The sequence below is a fragment of the Camelus bactrianus genome, chromosome 3 (assembly GCF_048773025.1).
Source record: "Camelus bactrianus isolate YW-2024 breed Bactrian camel chromosome 3, ASM4877302v1, whole genome shotgun sequence".
In the NCBI taxonomy this organism is placed as follows: domain Eukaryota; kingdom Metazoa; phylum Chordata; class Mammalia; order Artiodactyla; family Camelidae; genus Camelus; species Camelus bactrianus.
Window position 1 is genome coordinate 99426738 of NC_133541.1, and position 24961 is coordinate 99451698.

The window sequence follows — 24961 nt, forward strand, 5'->3', positions numbered from 1 at the left end:
TGAGTGTTATAGCAGCATTATTCATAACAGACCAAATGTGGAAACAACTAGAATGATGCAACAACCTAAAGTGAAGAACGTTTAAACAAAATGTGGTAGAGCCATGCAATGGAATATCACTTGGCCATGAAAAGGCATGAAGTGCGGCTACATGCTACCACGTGGGTGACCCTCAGACACTAAGTGGAAGAAACCAGTCACGAAGGGCCACATATTGTATGATTCTATTTAAATGAAACGTCCAGAATAAGTAAGTCCATAGAGGCAGAAAGTAGATTCTAGTTTGCCAGGGCTGGGGAGGAGGATTTAAAGAATTGATTTAAAGAAAACACCTATGAAGGGGAAACCCAGGAAGCCTCTGTCAGCCATTAGTGTCTTGGTATAAGAGGGTTTATAGGGGCCAGAGGAGAGCATGGGCCAGGAGAGGGGAGCTGAGGCTGTGCTTCCAGCTCCTGCAAGGGCTTTTCTCCCATGCATATGGGGAAACCTCTCCTCATCTTTCAAGGCCCAGATCAAGTGTCCCTTCATCCATTAAGGCTTCCCTCCCACCTGCCTGGGATGTCCCCTCTCCCTGAGATGTTGCTAAGTTGCCTGACCTTCGTCAGTGCGTCATAACAGGCAGATGCTTTGAGTTCAATTCCGGTACTTCTAGCTTCAAGTCAGCTGAGGGACTCTGCTGGGAGCCGAGACTGACTCCTCAGCTCACAACAGGGTCTTGCTGTGTGAGGCCTTTCTAAAGGCTTGAATGAGAGTACATGTGTGTATGTATGTGATTAAACAGCCTTTTTAGGCCCAAAGGTGTAAGGGACAGGCCCAGAAGCCTCTCCAGGGCTTCCCTGGTCTTGTGACATCCCAGGTCAAACCTGCCTATCCTCTGGGGTGAAGCCAGGCCCCACCCCACATCCTGGGACTGGTATAGCCACCCTGCGGCATTCCCCAGTTTTTTCACCTGGGGATGAGACAGCTGGTTTGTCTAACTCAGAACTGGGTTGAATCAAACTGATTGTTTTGTTCAAAGCACCACAAACTTGCTGACTCCTCCTCCCAGCCAACTCAGGAAAGCTGTCTCTTGTGAGCTGGCAGAGCTGAGACTGTAATAAGGGTCTGCTCTGATCAGAAGAAATGGGGAGTGACTGCTCATGGGCATGGGGTTTCTTTCTGAGATGATGAAAATGTTTTGGAATTAGTGACAGTGATTATATAACTGTGAATATGCCCAACCCACTGAGTTGTATACTGTAAAAAGGGTGAATTTTATGGTATGTAAATTATACCTCAAATTGTTAAAAAAACAAAAAACAAAATAAATCCACCTGGGAAGGGTAAACCCAGGAGGTCCCTATCAGCCATTAGAGTGTTGGTGTGAGTGGGTTTATCGCCCTGAGGAGAGAATGGGCCAGGAGGGAGCTGATGCTGTGCACACGGTCTCCCTGCTGCCAGCTCCTGCAACTGCTTTTCCCCCCTTGCGCGTGGAGAACCTCTGCTCACCTTTCAAGGCTGCAGTGATGCCCCCTGAGCAGTTGCTGCTCCCTCTCAGCCCTCCCATGCCTTCTTCTGGCCGCCCCACCCCTGTTGCCCTGGCTTCCCTGGGGCCCAGGCGGGCCAAGCCAACCCACCCTGGGATGAGTCAGAGGGGGGCAGGCCCAGTTGCCCGCTACCCGCCCTCCACCCCCTCCCCAGGGTGGGGTTGCTGCAAGTTGTCTGGGTTCCACAGGTAAACAAGGAGCCTGAGCATCTCTGCTTGAGAGAATGTCCCCGGTGAGGCCTCCTGGCCCCCTGCAGTGGCCCTGTTCACCTCCCCACATCAAGGGTAGGCACTTGCCTGCAACGGACTGCACAGGCAACTGAAGTGGTGTGATGTGAGTGTGTGTGGCAGTGGTGGCGGCAGCGATGAGGTGCACAGGATGTCAGCTTCAACATCAAAGTGTAGATCCCAGGATTTTAGGGAAAAGGGGCTTAGAGATCATCTAGCTCAGCTTCAGGTGGGAACAGTGAAGACAGGGAGATGGAGGAACTTGCCTAGGGGTGCACGGCAGAGCTGAGACCACAGCTCTGCATGCTGCTCTCCTGCCGGGCTGGAGAGCTGAGAGGCATGGAGCCCTCAGGGCCCAGCCCGAAGTGCCACTGCCTGATCCCTAACTGAGCAGGACATGGGCTGCTGAGGGCTGACAGGAGACCACATGTGGGGTGAGGCTGCAGCTTATCAGAAGGGTCTCAACGGTGCCCTGCCTCTGCCCCAAGCCCTGGGCGGAAGAGAGGACGCTACTGTGGTTTCCTGCATGGTGTGGAAACCTTCCCTCTTCCTCTGCTCTCAGCACCCCTCTAGGGAAGTGACCCTGTGTAGCCATCAGTCACAGTCCTCTACCTGTCAGCACCCACTCTGTGCACACTCACACGCCTGGCAAAGACGGCCCCCTGGCCCCCTGAGCACATGACCAGTGGGGCACTGGACAGGAATCCATCCTTGTGACTCTATAAACGAAGACAGAGACAAAGCTATCTCCTCTTCCTGGGTGGCAGGCTGGGATGATGTAAACCTGGAGTTATCTGAAGCCGTGGCCTCCTCTTCACAAGCCCTTCCCCAAATGTGGGAGAAGCCCATTTCACAGGAGGAGAGTAAGAGGCCAGCATGCCGTGGGAGGGAGCGTCCTGACCCCTGCTCTGAGTTCCTGTCGTGTCTAAGGCCAGTTCTATCTCTGGACTTCTCAGTTTTATAAACTGATAAATTCCTTACAGTAGTTTCAAGTTGGTTCTTACCTATTCTAACCAAGAAAGTCTTGAAAAATAAAACAGGGAGCCTCAAACCCCAAGTGGATCTGAGAATGTCTGCCCACTCTGGCTGGAGGGAGGCCCCCAGCGTGTCTGTTTTCCCAGCTTGGGATGGGCTGGGAGGAGCAGGAGGGTCCAGGTAGCCCTCCTGCAGCCACGCCCACGCTGGGGTACGTGGAGTCAGTAAAGGCCTTGGACCAGGTTCTCTGTTCTTTTCTGTACTATTTACTGGGTGCCGACTAGAGCCCAGCACTGTGATGGGCCCTGAGGCCGGAGTGGTAAACAGGCTAGACAGAGCCCCATGGAGCTTAGGGGCTCAGTGTTTGCCAAATACTTTAACATTACGTAGCTCTGTCTTTAACATAATCTGTTTGACTCTGGGCAGAATATTCAACTTCTCTCAGCTTCAGTCTCATAATTCACAAAATACAGCACGGGGTCGAGTCAGGTCTCTGGAGGAAATGTGGACCCTGGCACAGAGCATGCACTCAGGGAATGGTAGTTATTACTGCAATTCTTGGGGAGAAGGCATTCTCCCTGCTTCCCCAACTCCTGGGCTCACAATCCACCGGGAGGTCACACTCACAGAGGGAGTTCAGCAACAGGGTGAGAGTTTTGAAGAAGGATCTGATTGAGTTCAAGAGCTACACAAGACCGCAGTGGACCGAGAAGTGGCCCGGGGGTGGGGCCTGTGCTGGGAGTGATGCTGCGGTGGGTTGGAGCGGTCAGGAGGACAGCTGCCTGGGAGAGCTAGCTCAGGAGGAAGAGTGAAAATGGGATGAGGGGGCCAACTGCAGTTAGGGTTGAAAAGACTGTCTGCGTCAGACTGGGAAGAGCTGGGCTGTGGGACAAAGTCCTAGCTCTGTGGCTCCATGGCTCAGGCACCAGAGGATGAAAGCATTTTAAGAAGCTGTTGTTCTGGTTCAGGTGAGCAGGGATGAAATCTGGTCAGGGATGCCCCTGAAATAGGGTTGGAATCAAAAGGACAGGTGTGAAAGAAAGATCCAAAAAGAAGACTGACCATGATCTGAAGACTCAGACCTATTAGACGGAGGAGCCCAAGAGGCTGGGGGAACGGGGGATCCCTCACAATACAGAACAGACAAGGTCTGAGGCCTGGTTTTCCTCTGAGGGTCTGAGGGTAGGGAAGGTTCCAGGTTCTCAATAGACAGTGCTGGGTACAGGGGAACTGGCCGGTTGTCTGGTGGAAGCACAGGGATGAAGGCAGATGCAGGATTAGACTGTGACAGAGACAGTCCTGGAAGTGAATCCAAACAACCAGGTAGCCAAGAGGTACGCTCAGGCTGGGTGTCAGGAGGAGGAGAGAGAGCTTTGGGGTTCTGAGCACCTGGGCTAGAGTGGAAGGGGTGCGGCCTGAGGACAGGCAGCTTTGGTGACTTTCCAGTCAAGGGAAACAACCAGGGCCTGACAGGACAGCCCAGCAGGGAGGGTGCCTCCACACTGAAGCCAGGGCTGCCTCTGCAGAGAGGGGAAGCTAAGGGTGCCGTGGGGTCCTGACCTCACATGTCTCCCAGGGAGGGGGTGACCTGTAGGGAGAGGGGCCCACCATCCCTGAACAGAGGCTGCACCCAAGCCTGCCACCCATGGCCCTGCGGAGCTGGCTGCCTGCGCTCAGGCGCCCAGCAAATCAGCAGGCAGGCGGCTCGCACACACCCCGGGCCTGCCTCTCCCAGAGCCCGGCTTCTGGCAGCCCAGCCTCCCATAATTGCCTTCTAAAAATATCCTTCCCCCACCCCCACCTCTTGATTTCAAAATATTTAGTTTTCAGGGTATTTAAAATGAGAGCTGGCGGCTCTTCCAGGTCCAGATAACAAAGCTAAACATTTATGCTTGGACTGCATTTCTCTGAATCGGCCCAGATCTCGGGGCTTGATAGGGCAGTGCGGCAGGAGGGAGGGGAGTCAAGTGCAGGATGGGTCATGTGTGGGCCGCCCCACTGAACCCCTCTAGGACCCCTCCCTTGGTTGGGGGACCACCTACCGCTGTTGACGAAGAGCCGGCCCCTGACGGTGTCCTTCCCCAGGATGTTCTCGGCCTCGCAGATGTACTCCCCAGCGTCCTCCACCTTCACCTTGTTGAACTGTAGTCGTGAGTTCTTTCTGGTTAAGGAGGGGATAAGATGGGGGAGAGGCATGAGCCAGGGCTCAGGCCGGCTGTGGCTCCCCAGTGGTCACCCAGCGGCCACCTCTCCTTGCAGAGCCACAATGCCTGCATGGTGGCCGGGAAGTCGATTCCCTCAAACCAGCCACTTCTGGGGTCCAGGTGGAATGTGGAGTCCCCAGAGCTGGAGGGAGACCTGGGCACTCACAACACAGGCTGGGGCTAGTGGCGACATTTGTTCTAAGACTGAATCCTCACATCCACTTTTCCAGGGCTGGACCTCTTTGTAACCATGCTTCTAAGGGAGGAAAGTGGAGTCCCTTAGGAAGTCACATGGCCACCTCCCTCCTCTTTCAGTGCCTTTCTCCCAGTCCCGGCGTGTCTCCCGCCACCCGCTTCCAACAGAGCAGCCACTGGCTCACCAGCTCCCTCAGCCTCCCCTTAGAAGCAGCAGCCCCATCACTCTTGATACACAGGACCCATTCTCAGGTTCCCATGGCAATTGTCCAGTCTCCTAGTCCAAACCTGTGGCTCTCCCCTGCCTTTATGTCCAGCCCTGCCACTAAGGGGCACTCTCTGGCCTCTCCAAGGGCTTTTGCTTCATTCATTCATTCAACAAGTGTTTACCGAGTGCCTTCTGTGTGCAAGGAGCTTGGATACCTCAGGGAACAAAAAGATCCTAACCTCAAGGCGTCCTTGACCCTCACGGCTAATCTGGAGGGGGAGGACAGGGCAGGACAGATGGGAAAACTGAGCCCCAGAGGGGCTTCCGGACTTGTCCAAGGGCAACTGGCAAGGCAAAGGCAGAGATGGATGGAGGAGCTGGCATTGGTGAGGACGTGGGTCCCAAGAAGCGCATGGACCGTCTCCCTGAGCCTGACGCTGAGGCCAGCCCCCTCTGTGGGGGGCTTCGCACCCAGTCCCTGCATGCCGAGAGTTGTGGGGCCAGGCCTGGGCAGGGACTCTAGGGCAGTGTGTGACTCCAGAGCATCTGGCCCTGGTTCCCCTCTTCTTTCTGAAGGCTCTGCCAAACCTCTCCTTCCATCTGGGGCTTCCCTGCACCTGCCCCAGGGTGCCCTGGGCTCTGCAGGACCTGTTCACACCTCCCACCCCTCCCTCAGCCCCAGTGCTCTTTGCGGCCAGTCTGAGCTCTGGATAAAGCCCAGAGGGGGAAACCAGAAGCAGCACAAAATTTTCTTGACATGATATAATCTCCTTCTCTTTAGTCAAATAAGATCCCCAGAATGTAGTGGGTTGGAGAGGTACTGGAATAGGAGGTAGGGTAGCAGAGATGTCACTACCCTGAACTCAGGGCTGGAGAAACAGCCATGAAGCTGATGGGGGAAGGAGGGCAGTGAGCAGAGAGGCTGGGCCAGGGGTAGCAAAGATGGCAGAATGACTCATATCCATCCCTGGACTGTGCTTTGAGGACCTGTCTCCTGGGTGCCACCTCAGCCTCTGGGCTGGGCCTCTCCCCAGACCTCCTGACTCTAAGATCCCACAAACCAGCCTCCACGAGGTTGTCTTGTCAAAGAGGCCCTTTTGCTGTGATGATGTCCTCTCCGATGTTACAGTGACAGCTGCCTAACTCCCCTCCACCCCTCCCAGCCCAAGCCAGTTTCTGTCTCCTTGGCCTGGTGTCTGCCTCTAATTCTCTTCTGTCAATTCAAGTTTGTTCTCTTCATTAGAAAACAGAACCCTGGAGGCCCCTCTGGCCAAGACAGCCTCTCCTTCCTGGCTCCAGCCTAATTAGATGCCACAAATCCCAGCTGCCCAGGACCTGGCTTCTCTGGCTTCTTGGCCACCAGCTCTTCCTTGACACTAGATGAGCAGAGTTGGGGGGAGCACCTGAGGGTCACAGGTGTCAATGTACAGGGGACACCGAGCCAGAACCTCCTTGTCAGCCATAGCCGAATTCAAAGCAGCTTCCCTTATACAACATCACACACAGCAGGATGAGGTGGAGCCAGGTTCAAAGCACCTGAAGGGATAAAAGCTAAAACTGGAAGGAAGTTCTTCCCACATGGGAGGGGTGTGAGAGCTGTGGAAAGGAGGCCTGGGGCTCAGGGAGAGCCCCTCCCCTTTGAGGAACTAGAAAGAGGCAAGGGGACAGAAAGCCTGACCCCTGTGGGTTTGCTGGTTGCAGGCATCTGAGGTGACCAGGTGTGTGATAATCGCCCTGGTTCCAGGGAGCTGGCCCCAGCCTGCACAAGAGGTTTTAGGGTCAGAGCTGAAGGGTGAGGAGACCACTCCCTGAAGGCACGGAGACCATTATATTCTCTTTTCCTCGCTCCCAGCTCTGGTCGGAAGCTCCAAGGACTCGGGACTCTCTCGCGCTCTCCTGGCAGGCCTGGTGCCCCCTTGCCGGGCTGACCCGGGCCTGCCCCCACGATGGATGCCCATCCCCTCCTTCCTCAGCCAGTCTTCTGCTGGCAGAGATGGGATCTGGGCGGCTGCCTCCTCCACCCGTCCGCAAGTTTTCCTCAGTGCCTACCTCCTGCTGCCTGCCCGAGGGGCCTGTTCCAGCCTGCCCCTCATAAATAAGAGAACAGGCGGTTCTGCAGGGGAGGGCCCCATGTCCAGGGCTGGGGGGGGGCGGTTTTGTCCTGGCACAGGAAGGCTTGGGTGAGACACCTCAGTGTGACAGCCCCGGAGACAGGCAGCACCCACTGAGAAGGGGGTCTCCGTAGACCAAGAGTGATGTCAAGACAGAGTGTGGCCTGGCAGAATGGAGCGCTGGGAGGGAGAGAGTTGTAAGCTGCAGTGTGGGCAGAAGGAAGGGGATTTTGTCAGAAAGAAGACCCCATGCCAGGTGAAGTGTGTGTGTAGAGGTGGCAGCTGTCTCTGGGTCACAAAGAGGAAATCAGAAAGTCTCCATCGTGACCCACACCTCCAACCCAACAACTCACTGAAGGAAGCCCGGGGCACAATGGGTGGAACAAGGAAGTGTCGGAAATGCAGCAAATGGGACAGATTCCTGACAGGAAGGGGGCTGGGGGCACAAGGCAGGCTCTTAGGGGTCCCCAGCACCCAGGAGAAGACCCAGATGATATGTCCAGGCCCCGTTTCAGGACTGGGTTGCCCATCTGTCCAATGATACTGAGGCTTGATCAGGACAGTAACTTGTTGCAAGTCCACCTCAACCCAAAGGACATCCTGCCCAGTCCCAGTGTCCCCCTGCACCCAGCAGAGGAGAGCGAGTCCTGCAAAATCCTCATCAATTCACACCGAAAGGAGACCTCCTCTACCAAGCCACACAGGCGAGGGGGTGTTCATAGGGGTGAACCTGGAGGCGCTCTCATGCTGGGACAGAAGCCCCCCAACCATGCTATGAAGCTGTGTCTAAGGCCCCATGAGAGGAGACAAGAGCTTGTCGGAGGGCTCAGGAGGGTGACCCAGAGGATGTGACATTCAAGCTGGGCCTTGGAGAATTTTATAAGGGACAAGAAGGGGGGAGCTGCCAGCACAGGGAACAGCCTGGGCCCCCATCCAGGTGATGTAAGACCAGAGATCAGGAGCATCCAGGTGTTAGGGAACAGACAGGGACAGGGAGTGGGTCAGAGGCCAGGAAGAGGAGCAGCGGAAGGGCCCCAAGGCCTAGGCTGTTCCTGGCATTCAGCAGGCTCTCAGGATCTGCCAGCTAAGTGAATGAAGGATCAGATATGGACCCTGTTAGAAAGATCATCCCCTGTCAGAGTCACAGGGGTCAGTGACTCTGCCAACCTCTCAAATCGCAAGCAAAACCACATGTATAAGGCACATGTTTTATGAAGAAGGGTCAAGGCCTTTCCCAGACTCTTCGCTGGAAGCTAGACTAGAAACTCCATGAAGGTAGGGGCCCTGTCTGCTCCAGTCACTGGTGCATCTCTAGCCTCTGGTGGAGTGTCTGGCACATAATTGACACTCAGCCTGTATATGTGAGACACAGAAATGAATTCACAAAGGGACCTGGGACCGAGAAAAGGTGGGGAGTGGCTAAGTGTGGGACAGTGGAAGAAAAGAGGCTGGAGGCCGGGAGGACCGAAGTGGGCAGGGCAGGGAGAAGGGTGCCTGTTTCCAAAGACATGGTATCTAACTGGAGGAGGAGGCACAGGGGCAGGTGCTGGGCAGCGGTCGGTCTGGTTCTGCCACAGATGAGAGGGGAGCACAGCAGGGCAGAGGCGAGAGGCCAGACTAGGGCATTCTGGATTAGAGATGTTTGTAGGGTATCTCAGGGGTGGTATCTAAGAGTTTAGCTGGCAGCATAGGTCTGGAACTCAGGAAAGAATAAAAGCCATCAAACTAGAGATGGGGGCTTGGGGTCATCAGGTATGAGAGGGTGAAGTCACCCACAGGTGGAGAAGGGAGCGAGCAGAAGAGCGAAGCGCCAAACACAGGAAAGTTGCAATATCCACAATGCCTGAGAGGGTGATTAGATGCAGAGGAGGACTACAGGGCCAAGGGAGCAGGTGGCACCCACATGCCAATGGCTGCTAAGAGGCCTGGCGCCCAGGAAGCTCTGAGGTGGCCGAGTCTATCAAGAGCTGCAGCCACAAAGTGCTGGGGGTGCGTTTACAGGGCAGATTCTGGCCGAGCAAAGAGAAGTGGAGGGCGAGACAGTGTGGAGTCAGTGGGCGTGAAACTCACGCGCCGCAGTGGTGGAGGGAAGGAGTGGGATGGGGCAGCAGCCAGAGGAGGAACAAGAGACGGCAACGCAGAGGGAAAGCTTTTAGAAGAGAAGCAGTTTGTTGGTTGGGAGAGAGGCTGAAGTCACCCAAGAGAGGAGTTTGGTGGTGGTACAAGGGCTGTGAGAGCAGGTGTGTTTGAGTGAGTGGGAGTATGGTGTGGGGTCGTGAAAGGGGATGAGGATGGGCCACATCGGGGACTGTCCGAGAGTAATGGGGAGGGCAAGCAGAACGCTCTGCCCTGACTTCATCTCAGTGAAGTGGGGGGAGAGGCCATCTACCAGAAAGAGGGGACAGGAGGGAGATGGGGCCCTAACAGCTCCAGAAGCCTGTCTGCTCTTCTCTGCGGCTTGGAGCCAGGTTTGGCAGGGCAGCAGGAAGGGGTGAGGGGGACTCAGAAGGTGATCTTGATGGGCAACCCAAATTTCTTGCTAACTCTGTAGACTGAGGACACCCCGGGCCCCCTCCTTGCAATTTCCCTTAGGAAAGTGTTCTTTCAGCCTTTGATCTGAACCCAATCCTTCTTCAATTACCTCGTTTTCTGCCTGGACTACTTGCCAGGGTGACTAGTCCTATCTCTGCCCCCGGCTCTTGGAAGGAGAGTCAGAAAACTGGAAGCACCTCCCAGACCCGACCCCTGACCCCCACTCCCTCTCTCACACATTCCAGAGAATAAGGCCCAGGGGCAGGCTGTATATCTGGGGCTACAGGGCAAACCAGGAGCAGCCTGAGCCCTGACCTTCTTTCCGTCACTTTCTGTTGTGGGACAGGTTGTATCTAAAATCATTTTCATTTTCATTTTGGGGGAGTGAGGAGGAAATGACGGCTCCTGTGGAGGGGCAGGAAAGGCTGAGGTGTGCCTCAGCCAGAGAGGGAAGTCCACCGGGCCTTCAGGGCCCGCAGAGCAGAGGTCAGACAGAACTTGTGTTCAGCCAGCAGGCGGGTGCCTCCCCTCTCGCTTGGCCTGCCTTCCCTTCAGGGGCTGAAGGACAGGATAGAGGTGAGGGGCTGCCCTTGGACTCTTGTCTCCTCTGGTGCCTACAGCCCTCTCTGCCCATCCAATCCGAGATGGAAGAGAGGCCATCTTCACAGCCCAGTGATCCTAGATTAAAGACCATTCCCATGTCACAGGAGACCTGTCTGGCATACGGAGTCCTGACACCAGTGAAAGCCATGTGCCTTTCCCCTTACCTGGCTCTCTGCCCAGTGACAGCCTGCAGAGCTGAGGAACCAGCCCATCATCACACGTGACCTCCCAGACACATTCTAGAGTCAGAGTCCTTCACCCAAGACTGCCCAGTGGTGAGTTTCATGCACTGTGGCAGATCCTTTGAGAGGTTTTAGGGACAAAAGGGGACTTCCACAGTTAAAGCTGACTTTGAGACTCAAATTGCCTTTACCCATCCAGGGACATTAATTCAGCAGCCACTGACTGCAGGACCTCAGCACAGGGGCCCAGAGCTGCAAGGAGAAATTGGGCATGGCAAAAAAAAAAGGGGGACCAGAGCTGGTTCCATGGGTGGATCTGGGGGCCCAGCCCTGAGCTCTTTCCAGCTCAGGTCTCTTCTTCTCAGGAAGGAGGGAGGGCGGCTGGGCGGCAGGAGGGAGGAAGGGAAGCTGCTCACCTGCCGTTGCCATACTTGATGCGAATGTCGCGGCTGCGGTTGAGCTCCTTGCCATCCTTGAACCAGCGGTAGGAGGGCTGGGGGTTACCGGCTGCTGCCTCACACTTCAGTGATTGCTTCTCACCCACCTGTCCCGTCTGGCTCTTCATCTTCTTCAGCTTGGGCCGGGTGGCTGTGGGGGTACAAGGCAGGAGGTGAGCATGGTGGTGGTGGTGGTGGGGGCAGTGCCAAGCATGAGCAGCGGAGGAAAGGCCACTTCCTGGGAGGCTGGAGGAAGGAGAGGGGCCTGGGAGCCACCCCTCCTGGTGTCGTTTACCAGTTCAAGTCAACGTCTGGGATGATGTCATTGTGTGTACTGCCTATGGAGAGTTTCCCTCACACCTGGAACGGTACTCAGAATTTTCTATACATTAGCTGACGAAAATAACCCTATGAGTTCATTGCAATGATTAAACCCATTTACAGATGGGGAAAACGGAGGCTCAGAATGGTGAAGTCATTTCCCCAAGGTGATGAAGCTGGAATTCAAACTTAGATCATGAGGACTGAAGTCAAGGAGACCTAAGTCCTGTCCCAGACCCCCAGGCCTATGCTGGGCCCAGGGGACATAGGTGGGCCAAAATGACAGACACACCTCGTGTCCTCAGGAAATTCAGTCTGGCAGAGGAGCGAGCTGTAACCTGGCAGTGACATCACAGCATGGTTCATGGAGGCTTGGGGGTGCTGAAGCCCTGAGGAGTGACCTCAACCCAGGCTGGGGGAAGAGCTAACTTAGCTAAGAGCTAAAGGATGGGGCTAGAGGAAGGGAGGGTGGTAAGCCAAGCAGAGTCAGCGCTGTGGTTTAGGAGAATTGCACGTGGTCTGGCGAGGTGGGCCGACTTGAATGGGCGTAGTGGAGTGGCTGTGTGGGGGACAGGGTGTGGGGCTGCACTGCTGGGCACAGGCCCAGTCAGGGCCACAGGGCTGCAAACGCTGAGCTAAGAGGCTTCGCCCGTTTTTTCTTGACCACCATTCTATTTCCACATGCCCTGGTCTCCCGTGTTTCACCTCCTTTCTCCCCATCCCCTAACAACTTAAAAAAAAAAAAAAAAGGAAAATGTACTCTGCTCTTGGAAGGTGATGGCAAGCCCATGCTCTCTGCTGGGGTGTGTGATAATTTCCATCAGGACAGCCCTTTACAGGATGCTGTCATTTGGTCCCCTGAACTCTATAAGACAGGTGTCACTGTTGACATAAAGTGTGAAGATGAGACTCAGGTTAAGAAACTTGGCCAAGGTCACACAGTCAGGCAGCCAGGCAGACAAAAGCTGGGATTGAAGCCCAGGTATCTGGATTTGCAACGTGTCAGGCTGATGTCCGCTTCTGCAGCCTCAGTGTCTCTTTAAGGATGGGAGAACCTAGCTGAAGGAAGGGTCTGCTGAGACCTGGAATGTTATCTGGGGACTGACTGGCTCCATTCTGGCCATTGGTCCTTCCATTAGCAGCTCAGAGCAACAGCCTGAGCTAGGTCTGGATAAAGACAGGTCTGAGGGCCTGGCTAAAGATAGGGCCCCCTCAGTGGACCTGACCCTGGGCTGGGGCTGTTAGTAGGGAGTAGATGACAGTGGGGTGCCAGGACAAAGGCGATATGGAGAGAAAGGGCTCCCAAAGCCTTAAAAAATACATTACACAGACAAAAAACAGTGCTTGTGAAGTGATTTTTGTTCATTTTAGAAAATTTAAAAATATAGATGGATAAAAAGGAGGAAACAAAGGCACGCATTATCCCAGTACTCACAGACAGCACACACACACTTAACATCTATTTTTAAGCAAAATGGGGTCAGTGCCAGTAACATGTTTTCTTTCATTTAATGAAACACTGTAAGCCTTTCACCTTGGCACTAAATATTAATAACATTTCCCAAACCAACTTCTTAGGACATGCATATCCAGAGAGATAATAGATATCACTTGTAAAAGAGTTCCAAGAGCAAATCATTTTGGGAAATACGTGGGTAAACAGTTAAAGAAATATCTTTGACTTCAGTATGCTTCTCCAAGTAAGGGTCTTAGAGCTTTTTCTGGGAACCCTTAGTAGCATTTCAAGGAAATACGTGGAATAAGTTCTATAACATAACTTATGTGTGTATATATATTTATAGATGTATGAATACTTTAATAGTATATTCACATGATTCAGAATTCAAGAAGTGAAGAGTATATGGCTGAAAAAACAAGTCCCCCTCTAATTTCTGACTATGGCCTTCCCAGGAGGCAACCAATTTTATCAGTTCCTTTTATGTCCTTTTAGGGATCACTAATGCATAGACAAAAAGCTCTAATATTCACACACATTTTTCTATAGCATCATTTTCAGGGTCATGTAATATTCCTATATAGGTATATCATAATTTATGTAACCAATTCCTATCATGGAGTATTCAGCATATGTTCTCACCTTCCTCACCACACCCCCATTACAAACAAGACCAGAGGAACGTCCTTGCAGCTTCATCTTCATTTATAGCCTGTGCACAACATCCTTTGTTCACATCGTGTATACTGTGCAGGCAGTGAGGCTCCTGACTCAGACTGCCTGGGTTCAAATCCAGGCTTTGGCACTTGTTAGCTCTGTGTCCTCAGGCCATTGTCTTAATCCTTTTGTGCCTCAGTTTCCTGCCTGTAAAACACTGGTGATATAAACAGCTTCTACCTCATGGGATGATGGCTGTAGGGATTATATGAGATAATGCATGGAGAGCCTGGCATACACAGAGCATTTAATAAAGGTTAGCTGTTACTGTTATTATCCACAATTATTTCCTAAGGCAATCTTCCTAAAAGTGGAATTGCTGCGTCAGAAGGGTATGCAATCTTCCTCAGCTTTACACGTTGCCAAATTGTATTCTGGAAAGGTTGCACCAATTTGCACTCCCACCAGTGAATGACAGTGCCTGTTTTTTCCACAGCCTCACCAACACGAGGTATTATCAAGTATTTAATCTCCGTCAATTAGCTAGGCAAAAGATAACGCCTCTTTGTTGCTTTAATTTGCATTTGTTTGATTCCTGGTGAGGCTGACTGCTTTTCATAAGTGTGTTGGCTCATTGTTATTTCTTTTCTTTTTGAATTGCCTATTCTTGTCTTTCTACTGGGTGCTCATCTTCTTTCTGATCTGTAAGAGTTCTTTATAAGTATTAAGGCTACTCACTTTTTGCTACAATTTTTTTTCTCCAATTACCTCTTTCTTATAGTTTTCATATTTGGTTTATTATTTTTGTTTGTTTTTGTCACCTGGAGGTTGGATGCCTATCAATCTGTGGGCCTTTCAGGAACTTCATTCATTATTCTAAGTGTAATTGAAGTCCTGCCTCAGCATCCTTTGCCCTTACGTACATCACACCCTCTTCCATCTGCTTGCTCTGGGGCCCCCAGTCACTCTTCATCAATAGTTCTTAGCCCTAGATGCTAATAAGAACCATAGGGGGAGCTTTAAAAAGTATGTAGGTGCCTGGGACATGTCCTAGACATTCTCTCTTTTTTTTAAAATTGAAGTATAGTCAGTTACAATATGTCAATTTCTGGTGTACTATCCTAGACATTCTGAAGCAGGGCCGGTGAGAAGGAGGTCCAGGTGTGTGGGTTTTAAAAATATATAATAAATATGTAACATTCCAGGCAAGTGCACATATCCTACACTTGATCTTAACCAAAAGGCCAAGAAGTGATAGCGCACACATCCTAAGTGTATAGCTCAGGACTAGCTGCATACTGAACACATCTTCACAGCTGGCTTTTTTGCTCCAAGGTTCGGTTGACACCCAGTGATCTACCCTCTTGATCATCTGGTGACCTCCAACTAGGCTCCTCCCCCTTCTTGTGAGCTGGGACACTAAGAGCTCTTTTCAGGTTCTCAAGTGATTCCTTCCCCTGTTTGGAGAGCACTGACTTTCCTTGAGGTTCTGAGACAAAGGCGCCCCCTGACTCCCCCTCCCTCTCAATGAGCCTGGTGGGAGGAGATGGTGGTCACTCTACTACCTCCTGACATGTGTCCTGGTGTAGTACTATGCACTAGGCCCATGGCCACTGCCCAGCGGTGGTGGTGACGGTCACATAGAGACCCAGAAACAGCAGGTGCAACCCAATTCAGAGGGCCTGAGGAACTAGGGGCGTCAAGGTCGGTCCCTGCCACCAATGGAAAACCCAGGATTGTTTCCGATCACAAGGAGCCACCCCATCTAGTGAGAACCCTGTGAGACCCAACAGCCACTTCTTGACAGCCTGCTCACTTGTTCCCCATTCATCCATTCGTTCATCCTACTACATGCTGGGCACTGCTCTGGGGCCTGGGTGTAGAGCAGTGAACGAGACAGATAAGCTTCCTGCTCCTAGGGAGCCTGCATTAGTGAGGAGGGTAGAGAATAGCAAAAAATCTCAGGAAACATGAGGCAGTAATAAGCCCTGGGATAAAGGCCTTGAGGTGAGAATGAGTTTGGTGAGTTCAAGGGATGGAAGATGCCCAGGTGGCTGGAAGATTCTGGAAAGCAGGGGTGGTATGAGGGGAAGTAGGCCCAGGTGGCTGACGTGAGGCTATGTGAGCCAGGACGAGAAGTCTGGGTCTGTTTTGCCTTTTCTTTTCCTACTGGTTCTGTGCCTACTAGGAAAATTGAAATTAGGTATGCAGATCACACTAGATTCCTATGAGACAGCCCTGGTCTAAGGAATGACAAAATAGAAGTTAGCGTCCATTTGAATCATGCCCTGTTCTTTACCAAGAATATTCTTTTCTATCTCTTAATGGTTCCTCACAATCATCATCTGAGATGCCAAAAACTGTCTCCTGCTCCAGCAGCATCTGGTCCTCCTCCCTCCCAGATATCTTAGTTCACGGCTCTTTGAAAGCCAAAGATAGGTGTTTGGAAAAGGAAGAGGACCCCGAGAATAGGTTGCATTTTATGCTTCAGGCAAGTCCCTTGGAGGGAGGGGTGGCAGCTCAGAATGCCCACTGGGTGGCACCAGGAACACTGCCCAGAGGACCTCTGCACCCTCACTGCTGGGCCTGGAGCCTCATCAGGCTTTCTGTGGCGAGAACTGTGGACAACCTGCCCCAGATGGCCTTGGATTTTTGTAGATGTGATGGGAAGGCATCAGAGGTTTGTAAGTTGGGAAAGGATTTGATCTTACTTTCTGCATATTAAGCTCATTCTTATCCTGAGCCCCATTGCTTCTCCCCCTGGATCCAGGGCCAGCCACAGGCTCTCAGCCCCCTAGTCAGTCAACATGTGGTTACTGAGTGCCTACTGTGTGCCAGGTTCTGGGCTTTGTCCCAGACAGTGATGACCTAGCCACATACGGAGTAACCACTCCCACACACTGCGGAGTCTAGCTTGTTGTTCTCTGTTATTGTTTTGTTACATAAGAAATACATTTCTGTTGTAGAAAAATTATACAACACAAGTAAGGAAAAAGAAAAGCACGTTTAACCCGTTCAGTTACCACCAGAGAGAGAACCACTGTCAACATTTTCAAATATCTCCTGCAAGACTTTTCTCTTTAAAACAGCTTATATCCTACCTTTTTTCTGGTCAATATATTGTAAAGACATTTCCCCAAGTCTAGAACTTTAGATCTAAATAATTTTAGAGGCTGCATAATATTCCATTGCTCAGATGAATTTGTTAGGTTGTCTCCAATGTTCTGCTAATATTAACGATACTGCCAAAAACTTCTCTGTAAATTCAGCTTTGCTGCCAAAGGGAGGAGTCACAGCCCTGAGGGTCCGTGTGTCTGTCATGGCACAGAGAGGGGACTCTCAAAGGCCCAGCACAGAGAAGAGCAGACAGATGAGAGGCTTCAGGGAGAAGCAAGAGGAAGATGTGTGCTCAAAGGAAGGGGATGGAAATTCCAACACCTTGCCTCCACGCCTGTCACTGATACCCTGCTTCCCTGGGGGCTGCTCCTTCTCCACACATGGAGGGTCAGGCGGCAAGCTGACGGCCTAGGTGGCCCTTGGGTGTTGGTCCCTTCACCTCCCATAACGTCTCCTTCTCAGGCCAAGCCATGTCTCCTGACCTCCCATCCTCCTTGAGAGGTTACTTCGTCCCATTTCCTTCTTCCTGGAACGGGGCCCAACTAAGCGGCAGGACTAGGACGTTCTGGAGCGGGGGTGTGGGGACATCTCTGGCAACTTTATAGTAAGAGGAAGGTCTCTCACGGACGACCTGGGTCTCTACAAAAAGATTTCCTTTGACGAAGGGTCCCATAAAACTTTAAGACACACTTCAGTTGCCACAGGTCGGACCGTGGGTATCTGGGGGCTTCTGCTTGCTTGTCACCTGATGCCAAGCTAGGGCATCTGGCCTGCATCTGTGTGACAAGGAATCCCCAGAAAGCACCTCACTGAAGATAACAACAGTCAGAACAACCAGGGCTGCTCCTTTCCCACATCCCAGCCCCGAGGCCAGGAGGTACCGCTGCTGCCAGCAGCCTGACCTCATTCCTCTCAGCAGTGGGCGGTGGGTGCGGAGCCCGCAGAGATCTGAGAGCAAGACAGACGCCCGGGACACGGCCAGGCAGCCCAGCCAGGAGGCCCTGGCCCAGCTTCCCTCCCAGCAACCAGGGGGCAGGGGCAGTGGACTCTTAAAAGGGTTAATGATCCTCACCTCATGACTAAGGCTGAGCAGTCCCCTTTGCAGGGCAACACCTGGAGACAATGCGGCCAGCCCGCCTGGCATCAAAGTCTCGCACTGTCCTGCTGCTGACAGGCTGCGAGCTGGCCCCCTCCCCACCCTTCTCCTACCCACAAAGTGACTGTGACCTATTGGAGGTTAATTATAGACTCCAAGTTCAAATGAGAAAGAAAGAAAACAACAACTAACCCTACAGCTGGTTTGAGTGGGCACAGAGGGCCTGCTCTGAAACGGGCCTTCTGGCGTCCTTCCCGTGGCCTGCCCGGGAGCCACTCAATGTGCACAGGCCAGGACTCCCAGAGGGAGTGTGCGCCCCGCTGGGCCCCTTGGCTTTCCCTGAGCCACCACTCCTCGGCAAACCAGGCAGAGCCTGATGCCTGGGCTTGCCTTGCCCTCTTCTCACATCCATACAACAAATACCCACCTCCAACAGTCACTGTGATGTGCCAGGCCCCTACCAAGCATGAGGGATCTGGTGCTGAGCAAGACACAGCCCCTGTGGTCGGGCTCCACCGAGACTGGGATGGGGCGCTGCCTCACTGAGGGCCACTTTCCCTGCACCAGGGAAAGCCAGCCTGGACCTGTTGGGCTCTCAGCTCAGCAGGCCAGGAGCCTGGCACCTCAGCTGCAAGGTAGAGAAGAGGGGCCAGGGCTGGTTGGGAATGGGAGCTAGGGAGGGGAGGCAGATGCTGGTGCAGGTGGGGGGTGGGGTGGTAAGAAGGGGAAGGGAGGATGGAGGAGGCAAAACTTGGCATCTCTAAGACCAACAGAAATATTTCCTGCCTTTAGCTTCCCCTGACCATCCAGCAGCACCCAACCGCTGACACTCAGCCCTCCAGTGTGAGGGCAGGGCATGAACAGGCCCAGCCTGGCCACCAGGGCCAGCACTGTGCCCGCCCCGCCCCAGCCCCTCTGCCAGTAGCCAGGCAGCCTGACAAGCGCTGCCGCCTCGGGGCCCTCCCATGCGGTTCCTTGCCCAGGCTCAGGACTGAGACGTAGGACATGAGCAGCAGAGATGGGGGAGTGTGGGGAAGGCCACCTCTGCCTGGGAAGATGGCACAGGGTCACAGAGCAGAGGTACCAGTTGCCGGGGCAGCATTCAGGTACTAGCAGAGATGTGCAGTGTCCCTGGTTCTCACCAGCGCTTGGGCCACAGACACCTCAGATTGGCTGAGAGGAGCAGCACAAAACAGAGGAAAGAGTGATGACTGAGGACACAACAGCACAGGTCTTCATCCTGCTCTCCCCACTTTCCAGCTGTCCATCCTTAGGTGAGTGGGTTAGCCTCTCTAGGCCTCAGGTGACTCACCTATAAATGACACCCTGCCTGTCTTAGAGAAAGCTCTCTATGGACAGATGGAAGAGATTCTCATCTCTTTCGCTGCTGGGGGTGGAGGTAGGGACAAAGCAGATGATGGTCCTGGAAGGCCATTACCACGTGGCCAACTCTGCTTAGTCTCCTCGTTGGGGAAGGCTGAGCCCTGGCCCCGGGGAACCCTCAGTGAAGAAAGCCTGCTGCTGATGGACTAGGCCACCCCTTGTTTGAGGAACCCAAAGAGAGCTGAGGAGGGGATTCCAGAGCCCCTGTCCCCTTTGGGATGGGTCTGCACTTTTGGCCTCCTGAGCCTGGCTGGAGAAAGTTGTTCCTGAAGCTCTGGGTCACGGGGAAATGAAGTGGGGTCAGGAAAAGGGGAGGCACCTTCTACACCAGACAAGACTGGCTTCTCAAACTGAGATGCACGCAAAGCCACAGGATGACCTCAGTGGGCCTCTTTCTGAAGGTTTTGCCAAGCTCATTAAGGAAAAGCAGCACATTTGTATGAAAACAAACCTATGATGGAGTACAATATCAAGTTTATGTGGATTTTAAGATAAAATAAAAATACAAGAATTCAAAGAAATGTTGGGTTTCAGAGAAAGGTCTTAGCAGGCAAGGATACAGGCCCATGTGCTCGCCAAATGCAGATACCCCAGTGGGTGCAGGAGGCCCAGGCTGCCAGAGGCCTGGCCACCCTCCTGGCAAGTCATCCAGGGAAAGTCCTAGCCGAAGCACTCTGGGGTCTGGGAGGGCTGAGATGTGGTCCTAGTGGTCCAGGCTAGTGAGAGAGGACTCTGGAAAGAACTCACCCTAAAACAAATCACTGCCTAGACCTTCAGTCACTAGCTCACATGCAACATGTGGAAAACCAGTTTCTGCATCTTCTCAACCAAGACTGCTCTTTCTCCTGGGTTCCCTTGTTCAGTCACCTTGTCTACTGGACAACTCTGTGTCTGTCTTGATCCTCCCTAAAGGTTGGGGCCGATCACCTTCCACCAAGCCTCACCCTCATAACCCTCCATCTGCCAGGCCCTGTTTCAGGCCATACTGCTCCCCTAGAACCACTCCACCAACAGTGGACACTGGGAATTGAGAAACCTTCCTTGGCTCCATGATGTCTGTAGAAGAAAGGCTGAGGCCTTCCTTGGCTAGCAGCCAGTGGGGACACTCGCTGGGTCAGTGAATGGGCCCCCTTCCCATACACACCTCTCCCTCCCACTTCCCTTCAGGAGTTGTATATTCCGGGCAAACCAAATCACACGCTGTTCCCCAAATGTGCCTGCTTTGTATTCTGCCTGCCTCATATGCTCTGCTCACGTCCCCCCACTGCCACACCACTCCCCTCCCCACACAGAAGCAGTTAGAGTCAGACACAGAGGCATTCTGGCTCTGCCCAGTGTCTTGTATGACTAGACAAGTTACTTAACCTCTCTGAGCCTTAGTTCCTTGGCTGTAAAACAGGGACATCATCACCCACCTCTCAAGATTGTGGTAAGAATTAAATGAGGATAATGTATGTCAAGAACTTAGCACAGTGCCTGGAACAGAGAGAGCTCAATATAGCTGGCGGTTCTTATGAATTTAAATCCCTCAAGATCACCTCAGATGCCACCACTGTCTCTAATCCACCCAGCCAAGAGCAACCTCTGCCTCATATAGACTCCTTGAGCATTTCACTTGCCCTACTTGGGGCTTCCTACCTGGGAGCAAACTGGGTTCTTATCTTTCTAGACTGAGGATGTCAAGGAGGGGAAGTGTCTAGCATTGCTACACTCCTGGTGCCTGCACTGAGTAGGTGCTCACTGCTCACTGGCTGGAAGAATGAATTAATGATGTAGGTCTGGGCTGTGACTAATGGGTGCCTCACCATGGCCCAGATCAAGACTGCTACAGGCACTCGGGAGGTTGAGGCCTCTTGATGGCTAATCCCAGGGCCCTTTCCCACCCAACATGCCTCTTCAACTCGGCCCTTTCCTGCCCCCTCAGCCAAAACAGGCATCTGCCCCAGGAGAGCAGAGCAGATGGTGCAGGGGGGCCTCACTGAAGGACGACTCTTGCTTTGGACCCCTGGGGTCCGATGGCTGAGGGGCCCCTGGCTGAGGGCAGGAAGCTCAGCCAGGGCAAGCTCTTCCCGTGAGACTGCTCCTCCTCAAAGAGGAGAAGGGGACCACTAGGTGCCCGTGCACAGTGGGGATGAGCTCGTAACGGCCTCCTTCACGAGTTCACTCAGCACGCACTGGGCTCTCCGGACGTGCTGGGTGCTGAGGGTCAGGTGACATGGCCTCGCCCGGTGGGGTTCTACTGAGTGGGGGTACTGCCCACACAGGGGGATCAATACTGAAACGGGGAGGCATTGGTGGCACATATACCTCAGCCCCCCTCCTCCCTTTGGGGCCAGGGAAGGCTCTGCGGAGGGGGCAAAGCCTGTGCTGGGCCTGAAGGGTGACAGGAATTGGCTGAGAGAGATGGGAGACAGTGCTCCTGGCAAAAGGAACAACAAGTTCAAAGGAGCGCAGCAGGAGACCACGGTGCACTCAGGGAATCCAGGCCACAGTGGTCGGGGGAGGGACAGTGTCGCCAGAAGCCACTTCTCTCCTTCTGGCCAGGTAGCTGCCACAACTTTTGCCTTGTGGGTGTGCAAACTTCTCTCTCTGGGCCTCAGTTTCCCCATTTGTACAGTGAAGGGACTGGACCATGAGCTCAGCTCCAGCCTTGGCTGACTGCACGAGATGTCACAGGCCTCAGCCAGGCCCAAGCCTCCAGAATCCTTCTAAAGTGCTGCCGGCTGGTGCGCTGTCCCGAGGCAAAGCCCACAGCCCCCTCCACCCACCATCACCACACAGGTCCGGACTAATCGGCTGGGACTACTACAGGAGCCCTGGCTGTGCCCTCCTCTTGCCGATCCTTCCACAAACCGCTGCTGGCTGTCGCCCAAATAGCGGCTCTGGGAGACCAGGTCAGCCTCCGACTTCACTCCCTGCTATTTCAGAGAAGTCTAAACTCACCAGCCTGACATTTTGAAAAACTGGCCCTGATGGTCTCTCTCTCCTGGTGGGCAGCGTTGCCCTTGATTTCCCAAACACCCTCTGTTCCCCATTTTTGTTCACGTGGTTTCCTCAGCTGGAATGCCCGGTCCCTTTAGATCTCTCCACCACAGTGCTTCCATTTCTCCGAGGTCTACGTCAGCCCCATCTCCTCCAGAAGGCCTCCCCAGATTCCTCTGATGGGACTGAGTCTCTCTTCTGTCCACTCTGTGTCACTCCTTTCCAGGGTCAGCCTTGCAACTGTAGTTAGGTCTGTCCCCATCTTTCTCAGTCTGCAAGGTGGCAACCCCATTCCCCTTGCAGCCCACGAGCATCGTGCCTGCCACAGGTGCTGATGTGCTGGGTGAGCAGCGGTGGTGCTGGCAGGCCCTCTGCAGAGCTCTGCTCTGGGAGGCTGGGCCACAGCTCAGCCAGTGGTTCTCACACTGTAGCACACATCACAGTCAGCCAGAGAGCTTGCTGAAACATACATGCTGCCCCCATCCCCACAGTTTCTGATTTAGAAGGTCAGGGGTAGGGGGACCAAGAACTGTATTACTAGCAAGTTTCAAACTGATTCTTTAAACCAGTTTCCCACTGATGTAAATCTTCACCTTTTGCACAAGGGGCTCCACAGGACCAGAAAACTACCCAGATTGGTGCTAGATCTAGCTGGATTCTCTGGACCCCCAGTTTGGTTTCTGGCTAGACAACTTGACCATAATAACCTCAAGCTTCACAGGAACTCTTCTCTGTTGGTACAGCCTCATTGTGTCAGTGCCCTAGAGTTCCTGTTCACACCTTACTGCCCCAATCGCAATGCAATCTCCTTCTGAGGGCAGGAACTCAACCTGCCCATCTTTGTATTCTTAAACCCTGTCCAACATCCCAGGAAGCAGTTGTGTGATGGGAAGGACCTGATCCAACAAGTGGACCAACAGAACATCCTATGTTCCTCACTGGTTGGACTTGAGGGGCACAGACAGCGGAAGAGTCCAGAGCCAGGTAGTCTGTATGTGGCAAAGCAGAGGAGGGGGCAGACTTGAGCTTAAGATCCCATCCTGCCACTAATTTATGCCGGATGACATGCAAGTCATAGACTCTCCCTGCCTTAGTTTTCTCATCTGTGAAGTGGGGACGATAAAATAGTCCCTATACTTCAGAGAACCAGTACTGGTGTGTAGTAAGTGCTCAGTAAATGCCTCCTTTCTCCCCACTCCTCCCTCATCCTCCACCCCAAGCAAGTTAGGCATGGACATGTTCCTACTTCTTGGAAGGCGTTACTCACCATCCAGACTCAGCTCAAATGTCACCTCCTCTTTGAAGCCCTCTGTACACCCTCCTAGGAGAGCAAATTTTTCCTTTCCTCACCATACACTGCACGTGTCTCTGGCTTTACACTTGGTTCCAACCATAGGTATTTGTGTAAGGATCTGTCTGAGCTTCTCGAGGGCAGGGGCTGTGATTTATTCACGTAGGAGGACTCAATAAATGCAGAACTGAATATACAACGGTGAACAAATGCACATGCAGTTTGTATAGTTACTGTGTGGCCAGGACCTGGAAGTCTTGATGAATGGATGGATGGCTAGGCCAGGGCTGGGCTGGAGGAAGACAGGACGTGTGGTACTTGCCTCTGCTAAGTTATAAATGGTGGGCTGCAGGCTCAGACATGGTGGGGAAGTACAATGGGCACGTGGTTCTGATGGACCCCAGGTCTCAAGTCTTGGTAGTGCTTTGCCTGTGTTTTGTTTGTTTGTTTGTTCTGTTTTTTTAAAAAAACCTTTCTTCCCTATGCCTACCTCTCAGGCCAGCCTTGTGGGCCAGAGAGCAGAGGAAGCCTAGCAGGGTGAGTGGGGCTGACGACCTGGCATGGGTAGCCACGCTGGGAAGCCCACCCCAGGCCAGGGCTAGGGCTTGCCCGTGTTAGGCCAGCACCTTTTCCACCATACACTCCTCACTCTGGCACCACCCTAAGGTCAGGGCTGGTCTAACTTGGCCTAGAAGCCCCCAGCACCAAGGTCAGAGGGCAGTAACAAGGATGACTTATGGATTCTGGTCAATACACGAGTCCAAGGGCTTCTGCTGCCTCTTCTTCCAGCAGCTCGCAGAATCCACATGGGCCAGAGGGCCTGAGGGAAGGAAGGGTCCAGCTCACACTCTTTTAAGGGAGACTCTTCCCTTTGCAGCCTGAAGCCCTCAGTCCAATTTTACTTCTATCCTAGACCTGCTGGCCACCTGATTCCCCCACCCCAACCCCCACTGCTGTGCCAGTCTGGAAGGACTAGGGCTCTCTGTCCCCTCGTCCCCACTGCTGAGTGCCTGGGACCTGGGCTGAGCACTGATGAGTCCTGGTGTGTGAACTGCTTTGAGCTTGGGATGAAAGCCTGCTGAGAAGTACAAAGTCGCTCTCTGCTTGTTGTTATTGTTCCTAATGAAACCCGAGGTGCCAGGGAGCAGAGCGTGAGGCACAGGCTGAGTCCCAGAGGGGCAGGAGGACCGCTCCAGGTGCTGGGCTCAGCAGGGTCAGCGAAGGGCCAAGGCCAGAGGTGGAGGCTGCCAAAAGCAACTGCCAGATGTGGCTCAGCCATGTGCACACAGGCAGGCACATCACCACCTCTGACCTGGCCCCAGACAGCCTACAGACAGGAGTTTATCCTAGAAGTCTGGGCACTGTCTTACCAAAGGCAGGAGATGGAAAAGATGAAAGAGAAAGGCCTCGCAAGGATTTCTTTGCTCATGTTCAAATGAGATATGTTCAGCGCTCTCA

At 53.2% G+C, this 24961-nt stretch overlaps 1 protein-coding gene and 1 non-coding gene across 5 annotated transcripts in view; both read right to left on the reverse strand.

Moving 5' to 3' along the window:
- NRG2 (neuregulin 2) overlaps nucleotides 1-24961 on the reverse strand; it is a 166474-nt gene that overhangs the window by 27857 nt on the left and 113656 nt on the right. For all 4 annotated transcript variants that reach the window (XR_012505662.1, XM_045507800.2, XM_074360773.1 and 1 more), the window contains exons 2-3: nucleotides 11180-11351; nucleotides 4771-4889 (exon numbers count right to left, since the gene is read on the reverse strand). Coding sequence is in view for 3 of the 4 variants with exons in the window: in XM_045507800.2 (XP_045363756.2) it covers nucleotides 4771-4889; nucleotides 11180-11351 (291 nt within the window). In the remaining variant the exon portion in view is untranslated. The remainder of the gene's footprint in view (nucleotides 1-4770; nucleotides 4890-11179; nucleotides 11352-24961) is intronic.
- LOC123613314 (U2 spliceosomal RNA) lies at nucleotides 14708-14890 on the reverse strand. The gene has a single exon (XR_006720694.1). It is a non-coding gene; the product is annotated as a U2 spliceosomal RNA (small nuclear RNA).